The 15,703-nt window shown below is 44.1% G+C and overlaps 1 protein-coding gene across 1 annotated transcript; it reads left to right on the forward strand.

Annotated features, from left to right (window-relative positions):
• The first annotated feature begins 294 nt into the window (after positions 1–294).
• DYNLT3 (dynein light chain Tctex-type 3) lies at positions 295–8,059 on the forward strand. The gene is made up of 5 exons (XM_080374360.1): positions 295–438; positions 1,621–1,662; positions 3,544–3,667; positions 4,661–4,738; positions 5,823–8,059. Exons 1-5 carry the CDS (start codon positions 409–411, stop codon positions 5,897–5,899), a joined length of 351 nt encoding a protein of 116 aa, XP_080230486.1. The 5' UTR covers positions 295–408; the 3' UTR covers positions 5,900–8,059.
• Positions 8,060–15,703: the final 7,644 nt, after the last annotated feature.

Here is a 15,703-nt window from a genome sequence, read left to right on the forward strand (position 1 = left end):
GTACGCGGGACTGTGACCACCAGGGCACGGTACCTGCTGCGGGGTCGCCCGGCGCTGCCGAGAGCTGGCAGAGGCCACGGAGCAGGAGCCAGGGCCGCCCCGCCAGCCCGAGCGCCTGCTGGGGGTCTCTGCCGGCCTGGCTGTACACCACGGGCCGGCGGCCGCGCCTCTGCTCCCCGGCACGGCACGGCTGGCCCCGGGGACCCGCCGGCCCGCGGAGACCCGGCCTCTTCGCCCCGCAGCGGGCGCCTGCAAGGCGGCCCGTTCCCCCACGCTGCGAGCCGGCCGCTGCCGCAGGAGGCCCCGCCCGGCCAAGCCCAGCCCGGCCCGGCCCGGCGGAGGCGGAGCCGCGCAGGACTCAGGGACGACGACGCCGCCGCCGGAACAGCCGCCGCCCGCGCCGGGGCCATGGAGGAGTTTCACCCGCACAACGACGAGGTAGGGGCCGGCACCCTCCGACGCGGCTGCGGGCTGTGCCCGGGCGGGGTGCGGGGCCCTCCGCCAGCCACCCCCGGGCCCGCGCTGCCCCCCGCGCCGGAGGAGCCCGGCCGAGAGCCCGGCGGGGGGCGGGCGTCGCTGGCGGGGCCGTAGCCCCTGCCCTGGGCGGGCAGGCTGCCGGCGGTGCGGGCGGGCCGTGCGCCTTGGGGCACCCCCGTGCCGGGCGGGCGGGGCGCTCGGCGCTGCCCTCTGCCCGCCGCGGCCTCCTGCTGCCAGCGGCCCGGCCGGCCGGGGGCTGAGCGCGCCTGCCGGGGGAGCGGAGGCGGCGCGGGGTGCTGCCGCCCGCGGGGTGCTGCCGGGCTGCGGCCATCTTTCGTGTATCACCCCTGGAAAAGCAGCGAGTGCTGGGCCCGGTCTGCGCTGCAGGCCGCTCCCTGCCAGCCGGGACTGAGGAGCCTTTCCCTCCCCAGGGAGCCTTACTTCGGGTCTCTAGCCACCAGTTTGCGTTTAAAAAAAAAATCAAAACACCCTCATAGAAACATACTGCCCTCGAGGTTTCTGTCCATGCCCAGGTGCTTGAAATCCACAGTTACGAGGAGGCAGTCGGCACCATGGCACATGCCATATTTCTTTTAGAAGCCAAGCTAAATTCTGATGAGTAGGAACGGGGAGAAAACAGGAGGCATTAAAACTGGCAGGCTTTTTCTGCACTTGAGAAAGTTATTTGGGTAAACTAATGACTGTGGAAGCCAGTCTTTTTGATACCAGGGTTGCAAAACCTGGTGTTGCCATTTGGCAGGAAGGTGTAACGCACGGGTTAGTAAATCCGTGACTCCAGTAAATCCCAGATTAGGGCTCAGAGGAAAAAAAATTGCCATTTAGCTTTTTGGCTTAGAGAACATGACAAGCATAGACAGTGGTGAAATTTAATCTTTACAGAAAGTGTAAATTGAGACTGTTTCCAAGCTCACTGAGGCCCAGGGAGCCACTCAAATGTGACAACCAAAATGATACCGATTAACATCTGTATGGTGCTGGGGAAAAAAGTAATTTTAGAATTATACTAAGAGACTACACAGTGTGAGTAACCAGACATGGGGCCTGATTCTTACATGTTAGAGTAAAACTGCATTATTCCTTTTCTGTTCTATCAGATATAATAATAATTAATTTTTATTACAGATGATCTTCAATGCTGATGAGGCCCACAACATAGTTAAGGAGGTAGGTTTTAGCTAGAAGCTGTATTTCAAAGAAATTATTGACCTTATCTTGCACTATAGTGAAAGTTGTTACTTTCATTGACCTTCCCAGATAAATTCAGTCTTACATGAAAGTATTGTTTGTATCAAATAAAGACTGAGTTTCATTTGGAGCTGCTTTAAGCCTCATCTGATCTCTCTTCAGCTACCTAAAGAGAAGGTAGATGGGAGAAGAGAGTACCAGAATTCACATTACAGCGGAAAGGTGAGGGCCAGCAGTCACAAGTTGCAAGAGAAGTTCGCTCTGATTCATTTTTTTTTTCCTCTTTGATCCAGCTAGAGACTAGCTAATCACTAGAGAGGTTGCAGGAAGAGCTTGTGGAGTCTTCATCCTTAAAGATTTTTAAAACTTGACTGGACAAGACCTTGAGCGACGTGATCAAACTTGGAAGTTAGCCTTCGCTTGAGCACAAGGTTGCACTACATAAGCTCATTATTCTAGCGGTGCTTTTGAAAAAAAAAATTTCAACAAAAAGATCAGGTTGAAAGTGAGTAGCCGGACGGTCTAAATTAAATACCTAGTAACTCGAAAGGGATTAATGAAGAGCTGGCTGCATACAGCATGCTGTCATGTTTTGCAGAGAAATACCGTTCTGAGAAAGGAATTCCTAGAGGGGCTCTGTGATTCCCTTCCCACGTGCCCTGTCAGGAAGGGGAAGGGCTGCACCTTTAGAACTGTTCTGATGCACAGCAGCAAGCTCTTAGATGTCAGATAAACGATAATTCAGCCCCTTATGTAACTGTCCCTGCCGTGAAAGGCCACATACGGCATGACAGAGTCTCCAGACGCTGGGAATAAAGCCAGGTGTTTCTGCCTCTGATTGAAAGCTTAACCAGAGCCAAGGAGCTCTGGCACTGGGTTCATTTCTAAAAGGACCAAAATCTCCAAGGGATCTTTTTGTCCCTCTTCTGTTTTGTGAATATTTATTTCCATTGAGTCCTTTGTCCAGCTTCATACACTGTCTTCAGAACTAATTGGACTTTTTAAGATCTGGGGCACAAGTCTCTTACACAGCCTGTTAGCGGATGGTTAGTGTGTGGGATTCATCTTACTAAATCAGAGGAGAACATAGTTCTATTTTGCTTACCTTTTCCAGGTGTATGTTTTTTAACCAGATTTCTCAATTTTAGAGCAGTATCCATCAGCACGTAATTGTGAATTTGTTAGTAGTAGAGAATGCAGTTTAAGAGTTACAGTTACAGAGAAGGGTTACAGTTCAATCACTTTAAGTTTAAGCAAGAGTTGGCCAATCTGTAGCTGTGGGAGAACATGCAATTTTCAAGCAGTTCAGGTATTTCTTGTGCTGCAAAATAGGATGCTTCACTCTCTCATATCTTCCTCATCTTTTGAGCTGGGGTATACATTTCACTATTGTTGCTCTGGCTCTGAGTATTTTAGTATATTGCTTGCAGGCTCTGAGAGGTTGGCCAGCCCAAGCTGACATTATTGATTTGAGTAGTACGATTCCATCACAGTAGCTTCTGAAAGCCAAGCTGGAGTAGGCAGTCATTAGGAGCAGTGGCATGTGTTAGTGTCTTCACTGGTGAATAGATCCGTTCACTTAACTTGGTACTTAAAGCATATGGCTAAGGTCTTTCCTACCAGAAATGTTCAGTCAGAGCCTCATTTTTCTCCATGTAATGATGTAGCAAGTACGTACTAAAAATAAGCTTACGAGAAGGCTCATTTTATTTCCTGTTCAGCTGCTGATACTTGACAAACTCAAGTGATTTAAAGGAATCAAATTGCCAGATAAAATTCCTCGGATTATGTGAGACTTTTTAAACTTCTACATTTTGAAGTGTGTTTACTGAAACTATTTTTTTTAATTCTCTATTTTAGTGCATAGAAAATGTTTTAGGCAAGACAGATTATAATCCCAACAAAGTCAACCAGTGGACTGCTGCTATAGTAGAACAGTCACTAACACATCTGGTAAAACTCGGAAAAACATATAAGTACATTGGTAAGTACAAGCAGTCATACTTTTACCACATATAATCACAGTGAGTAATTGCTGAAAGGTTCCTTTGAATGCAGTGCAATACTCAGTAGAAAGTTTTAAACTGTAAACAAAGCAGAGTAGGTACCTGAACTCTTCGGTTATGTAAATTTTTAGTAATACCTGTGGTAAAACCTTGGCAGTTTCACCTGAGCTAAGCATGCTAGCAACACTTAGCACACAAGATGACACGTTACACAATCTTTCCTGACTGTTAAGCAACCCCAAAACAATTATATCAACTTTTTTGGTATCAGTTCAGGAAAGAATTGCTTATCTTAAATAGAATCTTCAGTAGAATTAACCTTACTATAAATACAGACATTTGAAAGACTTTAGTCCTGTATGTTAAACCACGTCCCATGATATTTATATGCATATCTGAGGAAGGGAAATGGAACTAAGTAAAAGTTTAACCCATTTTGGTCATTTTGTGGAGTGTTAATGTAATAGCTAGTGTTTGCACTCTATTCTGTTTTGAAAGTCTTGGATTCAGGTTATCACAGGTTATATGAGTGCTGCAGGTCAGTCTAGAAATGCTGCATGTTACCAGAGTGTGGTGGTTTCAGAGAACAGTCAAACAGTACTTCTCGGAAACAGCACTCATCAGCTGTGACTTCTGCTGTACCTGTGAGGACAGCACCTGTAATCCCCTTCTGAGGTGCACATGACACAAGCCATATCTAAGTAGTTTAAAAGATAAAACCCATAATCCTATTAGCAAGCATTTTGTTACAGCCGTTGTCTTTGTGCAAGTAAGAATAATCATGAAGTGAATACCAAGTTCTTAAGGAAAATGCTGGGGGCGAGGGGGTTGTCAAAAAAGGTGTTGACTTAACTGAAAGCCACCTGCCAGCCATTTGAAAACATAATGCAGGCTTGAGTTCAGAAGTACTGAATGATTCACCTGTTCTGCTTTAATAATTAACTCCTTGATTTTATGACTGTATCTTGCAGTAACCTGCGCAGTGATGCAGAGGAGTGGAGCTGGTCTTCACACAGCAAGCTCATGCTTCTGGGATACCACAACTGATGGTAAGTTTCCTCACTCAAATTAAAAATTTGTAGTAAAAGAAATGTTAATTATTGTTCAGCTGTAATAGTGAGGTTGAACGTTTTTTCAAGAGTGATCGTAGAAGCAGTAGCTTCCAGGATTAGATACTGTTTACAAGCACAGCAGAAGTATTTTGTTAGCAGTCAGTGCCTGCATTAAGAGCAATTGCTTTGTAAAGTGTGAGAACCAGGAGTAGCAACACCTTCATTCTGAAACGAGAGTCAAAACATTTAATCCTCATCAATAACCATAGATCAGTTGAAGAGACAGTAAAATGTTACCCGCAGTAAATGCAAGTGGGTAGTCCTAAACATCTGCCTGTCTGCTGTAGGAGACAGTGCTCCTTTGGAGGAGAACAGAACTTGGTAAAAAATAGAAATAGTTTGACCAATGGTATGTGTTTCAGTTGCTTAACTATCACCCAGGCTTTAGATGTGTTTTATTGCTTCCAAATTAGTTCTATGCATTTTTTCCCAGGTTCAGAGTATCACAGGGGAACAAGATTAAAATAATCTTATGTCTGTCAGAGACTCAGAAAGATCTTTTTAGAAGAGGGCACCAAGATTTAACTTTGAAATAGAAATGGCATCAGAAAGTCAACTAATGTTAAGAAAAAAAAAAAAAGTTATGTAAACAAGTACAGTTTAATCTTCATGTTTCCTTTGCTTGTAAGGCAGTGATACAATAGAAGAGGAAAAGTTACAGAAAGTAATTATACTAGAATGTATTTGATCCAGTCTTTTTTCTGATTTCTTGTCTGGTTATCTTGCCAGTTTCAGTATGAGATTTTCAAGGATTTTTGCTAGTCCAGCTTTTAAAAAGAGACTGAAATTGTCTTTTCCTGGAAACTGTCTTAAGTTTTAAAGGCTCATGTTAGGTAGTAAGCAATGTACAAGTTACTGAAAATGTTTTGCAGCATGGAGTCTATTTATAGCCAAGGTGACATAATAGTACTTAACTTAAATCACAGCTGAATTATTCATACTAATTTGACATAATTTACACTGCAATAAAGTGAATGTAGACACTGGAATTCTATTTTTACTTTGTAATAATCTCTTCTAGGAGCCTGCACAGTGAGATGGGAAAACCGAACAATGAACTGCATTGTCAATGTGTTTGCTGTTGCTATTATCCTGTAGCTGACTGGAAGATAAATACAAGCAACACCGAAGCCTTTAAAAAAAAATCATCCAAACACATGGCTAAATATTTTAAACCATCATTTGTTTTTGTATGAGGAGCATACAGAAGTTCTCTACAGAGAGCATACAGTCTAAGCCGATTCTCATAGATTAATTATCTGAAAGCTAGCAAAACATTTAAAATATATATGTATGTATCTAAAGATAAAGTTTTAGTAGTTTAAATATTCAGAAGTATGTTAATGAGAAGATGCCACAAAGATCAATACAATTTATATCAAAGCTAATATCAAAGATACTTTATTTGAGAGGAATGAAACACATCAAAGGAAGGATTGAAGGGCAAGCAAGACCACTCAGGATTATGGTGCATTTGGGAGCAAATTATGAACACAATTCAGAGTGGATATACTGTAAACTACTGGTGCTTCATGTTTGATTAAACAAAGCTAACTGTTACATTGAATGCTGGTGCTTGTGAAATTGCATGAGCATCAAGTTTTGGTCAAGCATGAACATTTACATTGAAATTAAATCCAGTTAAGCTTTTCCGCTGGAGGTAGAGGATGACTTCACTGGGACAAAGGTGAAATATACCTAGTCCTAGCAGAATTCCAATTTATCTTCAAATGAAAAACATAATATTTGTTATTGATTCCATGAAACATGCTGAGGATCAGACATCAGCCCTTAATTCATAGTTTATATATCTGAAAACATTCCAAAGCTACTTAAATTTGATTTTATGCCACAATTGTGGAATTTGTGATAAGCACTTTACTGATTCCTCATGCAGTAGCCAGGAGCTAGGGCAATAAGACTGGACCCACATTATTCCCAAGTAGGAACGTGTTCAGAGAGAAGACACACACATTTCTAAAGGCTTCTGTTAGATTTGAAAACATTTATCTTAAAGCAACATAACTATTCTTTGTAGGAGTGTTTCCTATGTTCTCTAAGTCTAGAATTGGATCTTAGTCGTATGAAATAATAGTTAAAGTTTAAAGCACTAAGAATTCCACTCCTGTAAAGATTTATGCAAGTTCTTAACTTTGCTCATCTGATGAGTCTTAACTTGAAATATTCCACGTGGAAGAAAAAGATTTGCACACACACAAGTATTTGCTGGATTGGGGCCTGCATTTTTGTTGATTAATGTATGAATTATATGATAAAGAGATGTATCGATACCAAAAATGCCTAAATGATTGCTGCCACTAAGTGGCAGTTACATTAAGTTGTTTTCTCAGATGCTGCTTAAGGATAGATTTTTTTTTTTTCTTTATTATTGCATGTCTTTGGAAGAGACTGGTAACTACCTAACAGCTACTGTAAGGCTGTTTTGGATTTTAACAAATGAATGTTAAAGCACTATTATGCAGTTTTGTTCAGGTGTTTTTTCAGATAACTATTAGGGCATGTAGCAAGTGTCCTGTACAAAGAACAAGCTAAAACCCATTTCATTGCTTAAAATGCATATACCTATGAGAAGGAACTTGTGTATGTGTAATTCATATTATTCAAGATCCCTTGCTTTGCAGACAAATATAGTTCTCCTTTTACCTAAGTGCAAGTCACATTAATACTGTAATACTGCATTTGCCTAATGGGCAAGTGTAGCATGAAGATGTATGTTTACGTTGTACTGACCTTCAAATGTACAATAATTTAACATCATTTGGATTAGGACAGCAATTTCTGAACTAGGTGTCAGCAGCATCCAAGAGCTGAGATGTGGAACTGACAAAAATGCAGTAGTTTCACTGATATTTGAGATTGTGCAAAGTGAAGAAACAAGTGGGGTGGCAGCTGGAAAAAGATTTGGTATGGCTGATACAATTTCAGAATTGGGTGAGTGAAAGCAGCACTGGCTGTTATCTCCCTTTAATGGGCATTCAGGTGCCGTGGTCAGAAGAAATATTCCAAATAGCCGCCTGTAATCTCATTTGCTATTTTTGCTTTACTTGAAAACAAGATGCACTGAGTAAGACTATCAGTTTAATGAGGCTTGATTAAGGTTCTGCTGCAGAAGAAACCTAGAAAATACTGCTTAGTTATAAGACTGCTTCATTTTTCTACCAAAAAAAAAAAAGTTTTGCCTTAGTTGTATTTTTGTCTTGTGTTCTTGATCAATATAAACAGGAACTGATAAAACTATTCCTCTTACTTTCCTTCACTTGTATACAATTGTGAGAACTTGGGAAAGTTACTGAAATTCTGTGCGCATTTTAGAGACGAGGCCTTGTCAAAGGCTAGTTCCCAGATGCTTAATTTCTTACACTTTTTGTTTACTCAGACCTCTTCCTCTTACTGCTTGTCTTGATGGAAGTTAAAGTTTTGTTACTCCAGAAAAATCATTATGAAACTCTGGGAAAAGTATTTGTGTTCTACGTCATATTCTAGTGAATTTAACTTTTTTCCCCATTTAATCTTTCTTTTCCTCATTCTCTGTGGGTGCAAACATGTACTTGTATTTAATGTAACTCTGAAAACAAATGCTGAACACCATTAGTTGCTTTTCCAAGTAGTTTGTTTTCAGGGATAAAACTATGAGTTACAGAATATGAAAACCCACAGCAACATTTCAATAGTATTTTCTATCAATATGTTTTCTTAGTTGTTACAATCAAGGCAATGAGTTAACTATAGGGATCTTTTTAATGGGACAGAAGAGTTTGCGTTAAGGTATAGCTCATATATACAGAGCTATATGTTCCTACATAGGATTTCATGACAACGCGTGTTATTCTTCCCATGCAGATTTTGTTCATCTAGACAGAAGAGGTGAAAGGGAAAGTAAGGGAACAGATTCATTACTTTCTATTGCCTGCTAGATGTCTGTCAGTGACATGTTAGCTTTCTGATGACTATCTTCCCGTTACACTCAACTTGATCGATGAAACAAGTACAAATCCTGGTATGTTCAATTTTGATTCTTGCAATCTAATGCGCTTCACAGACCCTGCTGAAATCCCAGCTGGTAGCTAGCCTGTTTAGAGTCTGACATGGATGTTAGAGCACTGATATTTTAAATAAACCATAACAGAGAACGTTAACTACTGGTGGCCTATATGCATTAGTACGGTAGCTGCCATGTGGAGAAAATAGGGGTTTGCTCTAATACGGCAGATCCTTCAAAGAGGAGTGCAGCAGATTCCTGTAATGAACAGTTCTTACTTGATTACTGGGGTGTACAATCTGACCAGGTGGTTTTGTTCCCCTTCAATTCAGAGAGGGATGCTTTAGCACAGTCAGTGTGACACAAGCACGGAGCCAGACTGCACCCTTCCATCAATATCCTGAGCAAGGAAGCTCTGCCTGTGTGTCTGCAGGACATTCCCAGCTTGAAGCCAGTACCAGTTTGTGTCTTGGGGAGTATCTGAGCTCGGGTGTGGTATTCTGTAAATGTGGCAATGCACCCAGTTGCAAAGTGGCTCCAAAGCTATGCAGTTATGTTTATGTTTTGTTGCCTGTGAGCCACTCTAGCCTGTTGGGTCTACGCCAGGTAAGGGGTCTGTGGATGTTGGCTTGTAGGTGGGACAATTTCTCTGTTCCCCCCACAACAGAAAAAAGGGTGCAGTCAAACACAAGACGCCTGCTGAGGGAGGGTTTTTTTACTCCAATGAGTTTAAATCACTGTCAAGTAACTGGAGGTTTTAGCTCTCGTGTTCTATCAAGCAACTGTTTTCAAACACAGGAAACATGCTGTGACAGCAGCTTTGTTAACCTAAGTTTTCTAAAAAGGAAGAGTAGTGCTAGAGCAACAGCTACAAACAGCACTGTAACTCCTGTCCCACCATCTGACCTAAAATGACTCGGAAAGGACAATCAGGGTTACAGAAGCACACCTCACAGGCTGTTATGGTTTGTATCAGGCACTTAGGTTTACTCTCTCGTGCAAAGAAGCTACTGGTAGTACAAGAGTGCGGAGGAAGAGGCAAGGCAAAATTTGCAGTGGCACTACCATTTTAAGTAGATGGTTTTACCTATCTGTAAGTTAGTTACTGACTTTGTAATACATGCTTACATAGCTTCACAGTGTAGAGACCACAGAGTTCAGAAACAAGACTGTTAAAATCATCCATCCACAGGGGAAGGCAGTGAGATGAACTACGTCACCTGGCTACAAGAAACTTCTTTCTAGTCAGCAGGTTCTTGTCATAGGCCTATACTGGATTTAAGTAGAATCATTTCTGAACAGCACCTCCTAAATCAGAATCATAATAATATCTGCAAACATATTAGGAAGAAATGAAACATTCTCAGCTGTTTTTGTAGAGTTTACTGAAGTTTTTGAGGCAGCTTTTATTCAATGCTTGTTCATGAGCACCTGGGTAAAATTAGAGGCTGGAGGAAAGGGAGATGGATGAAGCCCTTGTTTGACCAAAAAAGTGTGATCTTTTGGTATATAACTAGTCTCTCTCACACAGACATATATTTTTATTTTATTTTGTATTTATTTATATCCCTTTTATTTATCAATGTCCCTAACAATTCTGAGTCATACATAGATAATCTCGTTCATCTATGATTTCATCTCTTGTTGCTTATTTCCACTTCAGCAATGTCTAGGTATCAAAAGAAAGGCTCCAAAGCTCATACAAACAAATATCCTGGCCAGAGACAATACAATTCAGCATTTAGATATTAGCCAGAAAAAGTGAGAGGGCCCGGTAACGCCAAGGCTGTGGCTGCCTTTATTGGTACTCACAGCACTCTGATGTTATGACTTTATCCAACGTCACGACTTTATCCGATCTTGGGCCATAACTCTGGGGGCTTGTTCTCTGTGTGAGCCTCTAGAGTGGCTGTTGAAACTGATCTGACCAAACCACACAAGAATCTACTGCAGGGTTCCAAGTGATGTCATTTTTCAGTTTGAAAGGTCTTCAAAGATATGTAAGGACCTCCCAGATCAATGCTGTAATATCTGTATAGTGTTCATGCCAGAGTTGAACGTTTCAGGAAATTAATCTTAAACTGTAACCATGGTTGTAGCTAGATGGTCTGCTAATGTGAACAAATTATAGTTGCCTGTTTCATGGCACTCTTTACAGGTCCCCTGAACGATAATTGAAATTATTGTTCGTAGAGACAGCTTGCAAAGCTGGCGCTGGAGGGGAAGAAACTGAGTGGTTTTAAGATTTAGATGTGGATCAAGTGAAGCTTAGGGATTGGCGCCGAGATCTCCCAAGCTCGTCTCTTTGTACCGTTGTTTGGACATCTTAAACTCATGCAGTTGCCTCGGGCCGGAGCGGGGGTCGTGCAAAATTGCGGCTTCGTTTGAGTAGCAGCCGGTAAATAGATGCTTTCCAGTTTTCGTTTCATGAATAGCTCCACGTGAAGCAAACGACCAGCCCCTCCGAACACCCAGTTCTGCTGCCGCTGGGGGGCTGTGCCGCCTTTCGCTGAGCTCGGCTGGGAGCACAGCGCCGGCGAGCCGGGCTGCCGCCGCGGCGGGACGTGCCCCCACCGATGTCCCTGTCACGGCAGGACGTGCTGAGCTGGCCGCCCCGCAGCTTCGGTGCACGCCGGCGGCCTGCGCCCCCGCATTTCAAGGCGGGCACGGCCATCCCTGCCGCGGGCATTCGGGATTTTGCGGGGCCGAGGCTGCCACGCTCCTGCACGGGAGGCGGGGGGGCGCGGCCCCCTCACGGCTCCGGGGCCCGGCGGCAGGTGGCGCCGCGGGGAGGGGGCCGCGGGCCCCGCAGCGTCACTCGGGCTCCCGTGGGGGGACGGGCCGTGCTCCAGCCCCGCCGGGCTGCGGGAGGGCGCAGCAGCCGCGCCCGAGGAGAGCGGTGCGGGGGCGGGGGGCGGTGCGGCAGCGCGCCCACAGCCGCGGCGAGCCCCAGCGGCCGGGGTGCCGGCCCGGCCCGGCGGTGGCTCAGGCGGGAGCGCGGGCTTGGCCCGGGGCCGAGCGCGGTCGATCGCGGCCCCGGCGCTCCCGCCGCGGAGGAAGCGGAGCGCGGCCCGGCCGGGCTGGGCTGCGGGCGGGCACCGCTCCCGGGGCGAGCGCTGCGTGTCACCGCACCCGTCAGAAGCGGCGGTGCCTGCCCGCGGGGCCCGTCACCTGCCCGGGGGCTGCGGGGCGGCTGCTGCCGGCGGGGCTGGGGGCGGGCTGGTCCCCCGGGCAGTGAGGAACCGGGAAAAGGAGAAGTGGCGGGAGGGCAAGTGCAGTCACTACGATGGGAAACGTGGGGATGCCCTGACTGCAGTCTTAGCAGCAATGACACGTAGCAGTCACTTTCTTACAAAGCAGCACGGGGCAGTTATGGTTGTGCCATTCCTCTTGAAACATGTTTTCTGCGAAATTGCAGCCTCCGGGAAAGACGAGACTGCAAACTGGCTGTCCTTGCAAGGAGGCAGATACCTCACCGATGCTCTTACTACTTCCCTGCTGGGAATTCTGGCAGCAGCTGTGGGCTGTGTGTGAGGCAATTGCCCGCCCATCTTCTGACTTCACCTATTTTTGTATTAGCTCTTGGGCCTCATAAAAATAAGCATTTTGTACGCATGCTTAACTGTAGGTATGACGAACTTCTAATTTCAGTGTTGCTACTGTTAAAAACACTTTCCCTTGAGAAGAAACGTGGGGCTAATTCATGACATTCATATATTAGACCACAACAGTAGTCATATCTACTGATACTGGACAGATGTTGAAGCATTAAAAATAGAATTGGTTGTATATATTGCCAACCTCCTTCATTTACCCCCTGGAGCTGGTCAAGCTTGTAAAAATTTGCATGTTTTCTCTTTTATAAGCCAAACTTGAAACAGAGAAAAGCAAAGAGAGACAGTGTAAAGGGGCATGGAAAACACCCACAGCTGAAACAGAAACTTCAGAAAGAATACAGAGCTCCAGATTTATTTTTTATTTTCCACATAGGTAGATGATTTACATGAGAGGCAAACTCCAGCTCGTAGGACCAAATCTGAAATGAGCTGAATTTACAAAACTTAGTCTCTGTCTTCCTTTTTCAGTAATCCATTCATTCCCTCAGCTCCTGTCTCATTCAGAAAAACAGATTAAACAAATAAACCTAGCTTGGAAACCTAAATTAAGTTTTGCTCGAATAGTAGCCACTGGAATTTGTGATCCTAGTTCTCCATAATAATAACAGTAGTAGTAGTAAGTGTTATTATAATGATGCTATTATTACTGCATCACCTAGAAGCACTAAGTTGGGAACAATGCCCCCCAATGCCGGATGTTTTTCAAACATAAAAGAAAAGCCCAGCTACTGTCTGAAAGCTGTTCAGTTTGACTGAGAAAACTGCAATGGATTGACACGAGCAGTCCTAGGAACACAAAGAAGCAATATTAGCCACCCCAAAAACAGTGGTCCTAGAGAGGAATTTGAGTCCAAGATGTCTCAAGATGAGGACAGGGATTAAGATCTCTGAGGAAGATCATGGCTGAGCATGGTGATGCTGACTATGTCAAAGGCAACAACTACAGAGGACTAGGGATCTGCCTGCTTAAAAATTCTAGTCACGGCATTTTGAGAGTTGCACTGAGTTAGAAGTTAGGGGTTTAAGATGAAAATGGGAGCATCGGCAATCACACAAAATACTTTTTCAGTTATAGATGAAAGAAGGGCTGGTAATTATATTAGCAAGAAATTGGTTTGATTGTTTTTTAGAAAGATGAGAGTACTCTTGATTTAGGTGGAGAACAAGACAAATGAAGTGCGAGGTTCCTGTTGCAGCTTGTGTGACATTTACAGCATATGCAAAGGCCAGAACCGGGCAACTTTTCCCACTGACACTTCCCTCAGCAGGAGTAAATACCTGCTTGGCATGTAAGGTAGCAATTTGCTAACTCTCCCAGCAGTATTTTCTCTGCTGATACAGCTTCCTTCTGCCGTTACAAAATGCAAAAGCTGTCCCCATTAGCTGGCAATGAACAGTGTTTGCATGCTACTGGTAGGGAGAGAAGGGAAAGGCCCAGCATCCTGAAACAAATTAAATGACTGCGGACATTAGCTAAGTAAGGAGGGAACATCTGTTACTTCTAAAGGGGAAGTGGCCATCTTAATGGGTTGCAGCTTACTTTTTGCAAACGACCTGAAAGTAACATGAGGACTTTAATCATTTTTTTGGGTTTGGGGCTAGTTTCTCTTGCTTACATAAATGCAGATGTACCTGTTAAATTTTCCTAGTAGTAAGTTGCCTGTATCTATCAACCCCTGAGTCTGAGAAAGTCAGATATTTTTTTTTGCAGCATAATAGTTGGGGGATGCTGCTTTTCCTTTCCAGCCTCACAAACCAAGACTCATAGTGGCTTTCATCATCTCCCTCCCTGATTACTACTGTTCCCTTTCTGCAGGCCTCAAGATCCCCTCCCCATATGTTGCCACAGAGATCTTATCTCTAATCTGGCACTGATACCTGTATTCCGCTAATTTACAGTTCACCACCCTACCACCCTGGAAAAGGATTTAGGCATGCAAGCACCTACAGAGGGAATCAGTGCATAAAGGGCTTAAATAGGATATTGTATTATTGCAGGCTGTCAAAAAGGAGTACTGGCAAGCGCTCTAAATGTACTAATATATTGGCCCTGCAATGCAACGCTTAGGCCAGCACTCATATCGCTATGGCTATCTTGCAAAGAGCTGTTACTCGGAGTGGCTGCTTGGGGAAAAGCTGCTGGTATGTCTCAGGCAGCAATGTGAGGGCACATGACATACAAACCCGCAGTCCCCAAATGGTCACTTCATTCTTTACGATGCCTTTTATAGTGGTACTAGCTAAACATCTGACAGATTAATGCAAATAAAGGCATTGGGGCATTCATTAAATTACCAACAATGACTAACTTGAGGCAAGATTCCCTAGCTACGTTTGCAACACAGGCTTTGCTGCCTGCCTCAGAGGCTGTGAAATGGCAGGGAAAGGGCTCACTTCTAGCTGCAGCAGTAACTGGCAGAGAATCTAATCTCCAGAGGTTTCCTGTAAAGTGGTTGCAAAGTAATACTGGGTAACTGAGCAACAGTTAGTCCTCTGTAAGTGCTATTTCACTGCAACTCGTGTTGCTGTCCTTTACACATTGTTTCTATCATTATTTGTTTTGGCTTGTAGCGTTAGGTCTCTGTTGAGTTTTTAATTTATGCATATGAGATGGACAGCAATGCCCATATTTACTTAACCATTTGCAGCCATATTACAGTGAGAATATTTCATGAATTCTTAACAACTGAGAGAAACTTTCATAATTTTGAGGCAGAGTATAGCTGCTGATGGTATACAGCGTTGTTTTTCTGTCCTCTCAGGGGGCTTGGCTCTAGAAAGTGTTTCTCATAGTTGCTTTGTCAGTCTTTGCTGATTATTTCCTTGCTGCTGTCTGGGCACGGTTAAGGTCTCAGAGGGCTTGTCTGAATTTGCCACCTGAAAACCGGCTTAAGCTAGTATCAGATTTGTCACAGATAAAAGGGAAGTGTGAGAAAAAGGCAGAGAAAACCACAGCAGCAACTATCTTCATCAGCTGTTCATGGAAACGTGCCCAGCCTGGGTCATCCTGCAAGAAATATTCACTTATGTCCTGGCTGCATGGGATTGCAGGGTAGAAACCTCTTTGGTCTGTGAGGGTGGTATTGACAACTGCATTTTGTCTTGGTTAATTGCAGAGAGATGACGGCAGTTGCTGTGTCCCAGTTCTTCCCTATGCCATTTCTGCACCCAGGAAAATTCCACCTGAATTTTCTCAGTGCTCTCCATCATTCAAAGAGAAACCGTACAGAGCCACAGTGCAGACCCTGGACTTTTGCATGGTCCAGTCTAACTCACAGGAGTGTA

This window comes from Falco punctatus (assembly GCF_963210335.1).
Source record: "Falco punctatus genome assembly, chromosome: 2".
Classification (NCBI taxonomy): Eukaryota; Metazoa; Chordata; class Aves; order Falconiformes; family Falconidae; genus Falco; species Falco punctatus.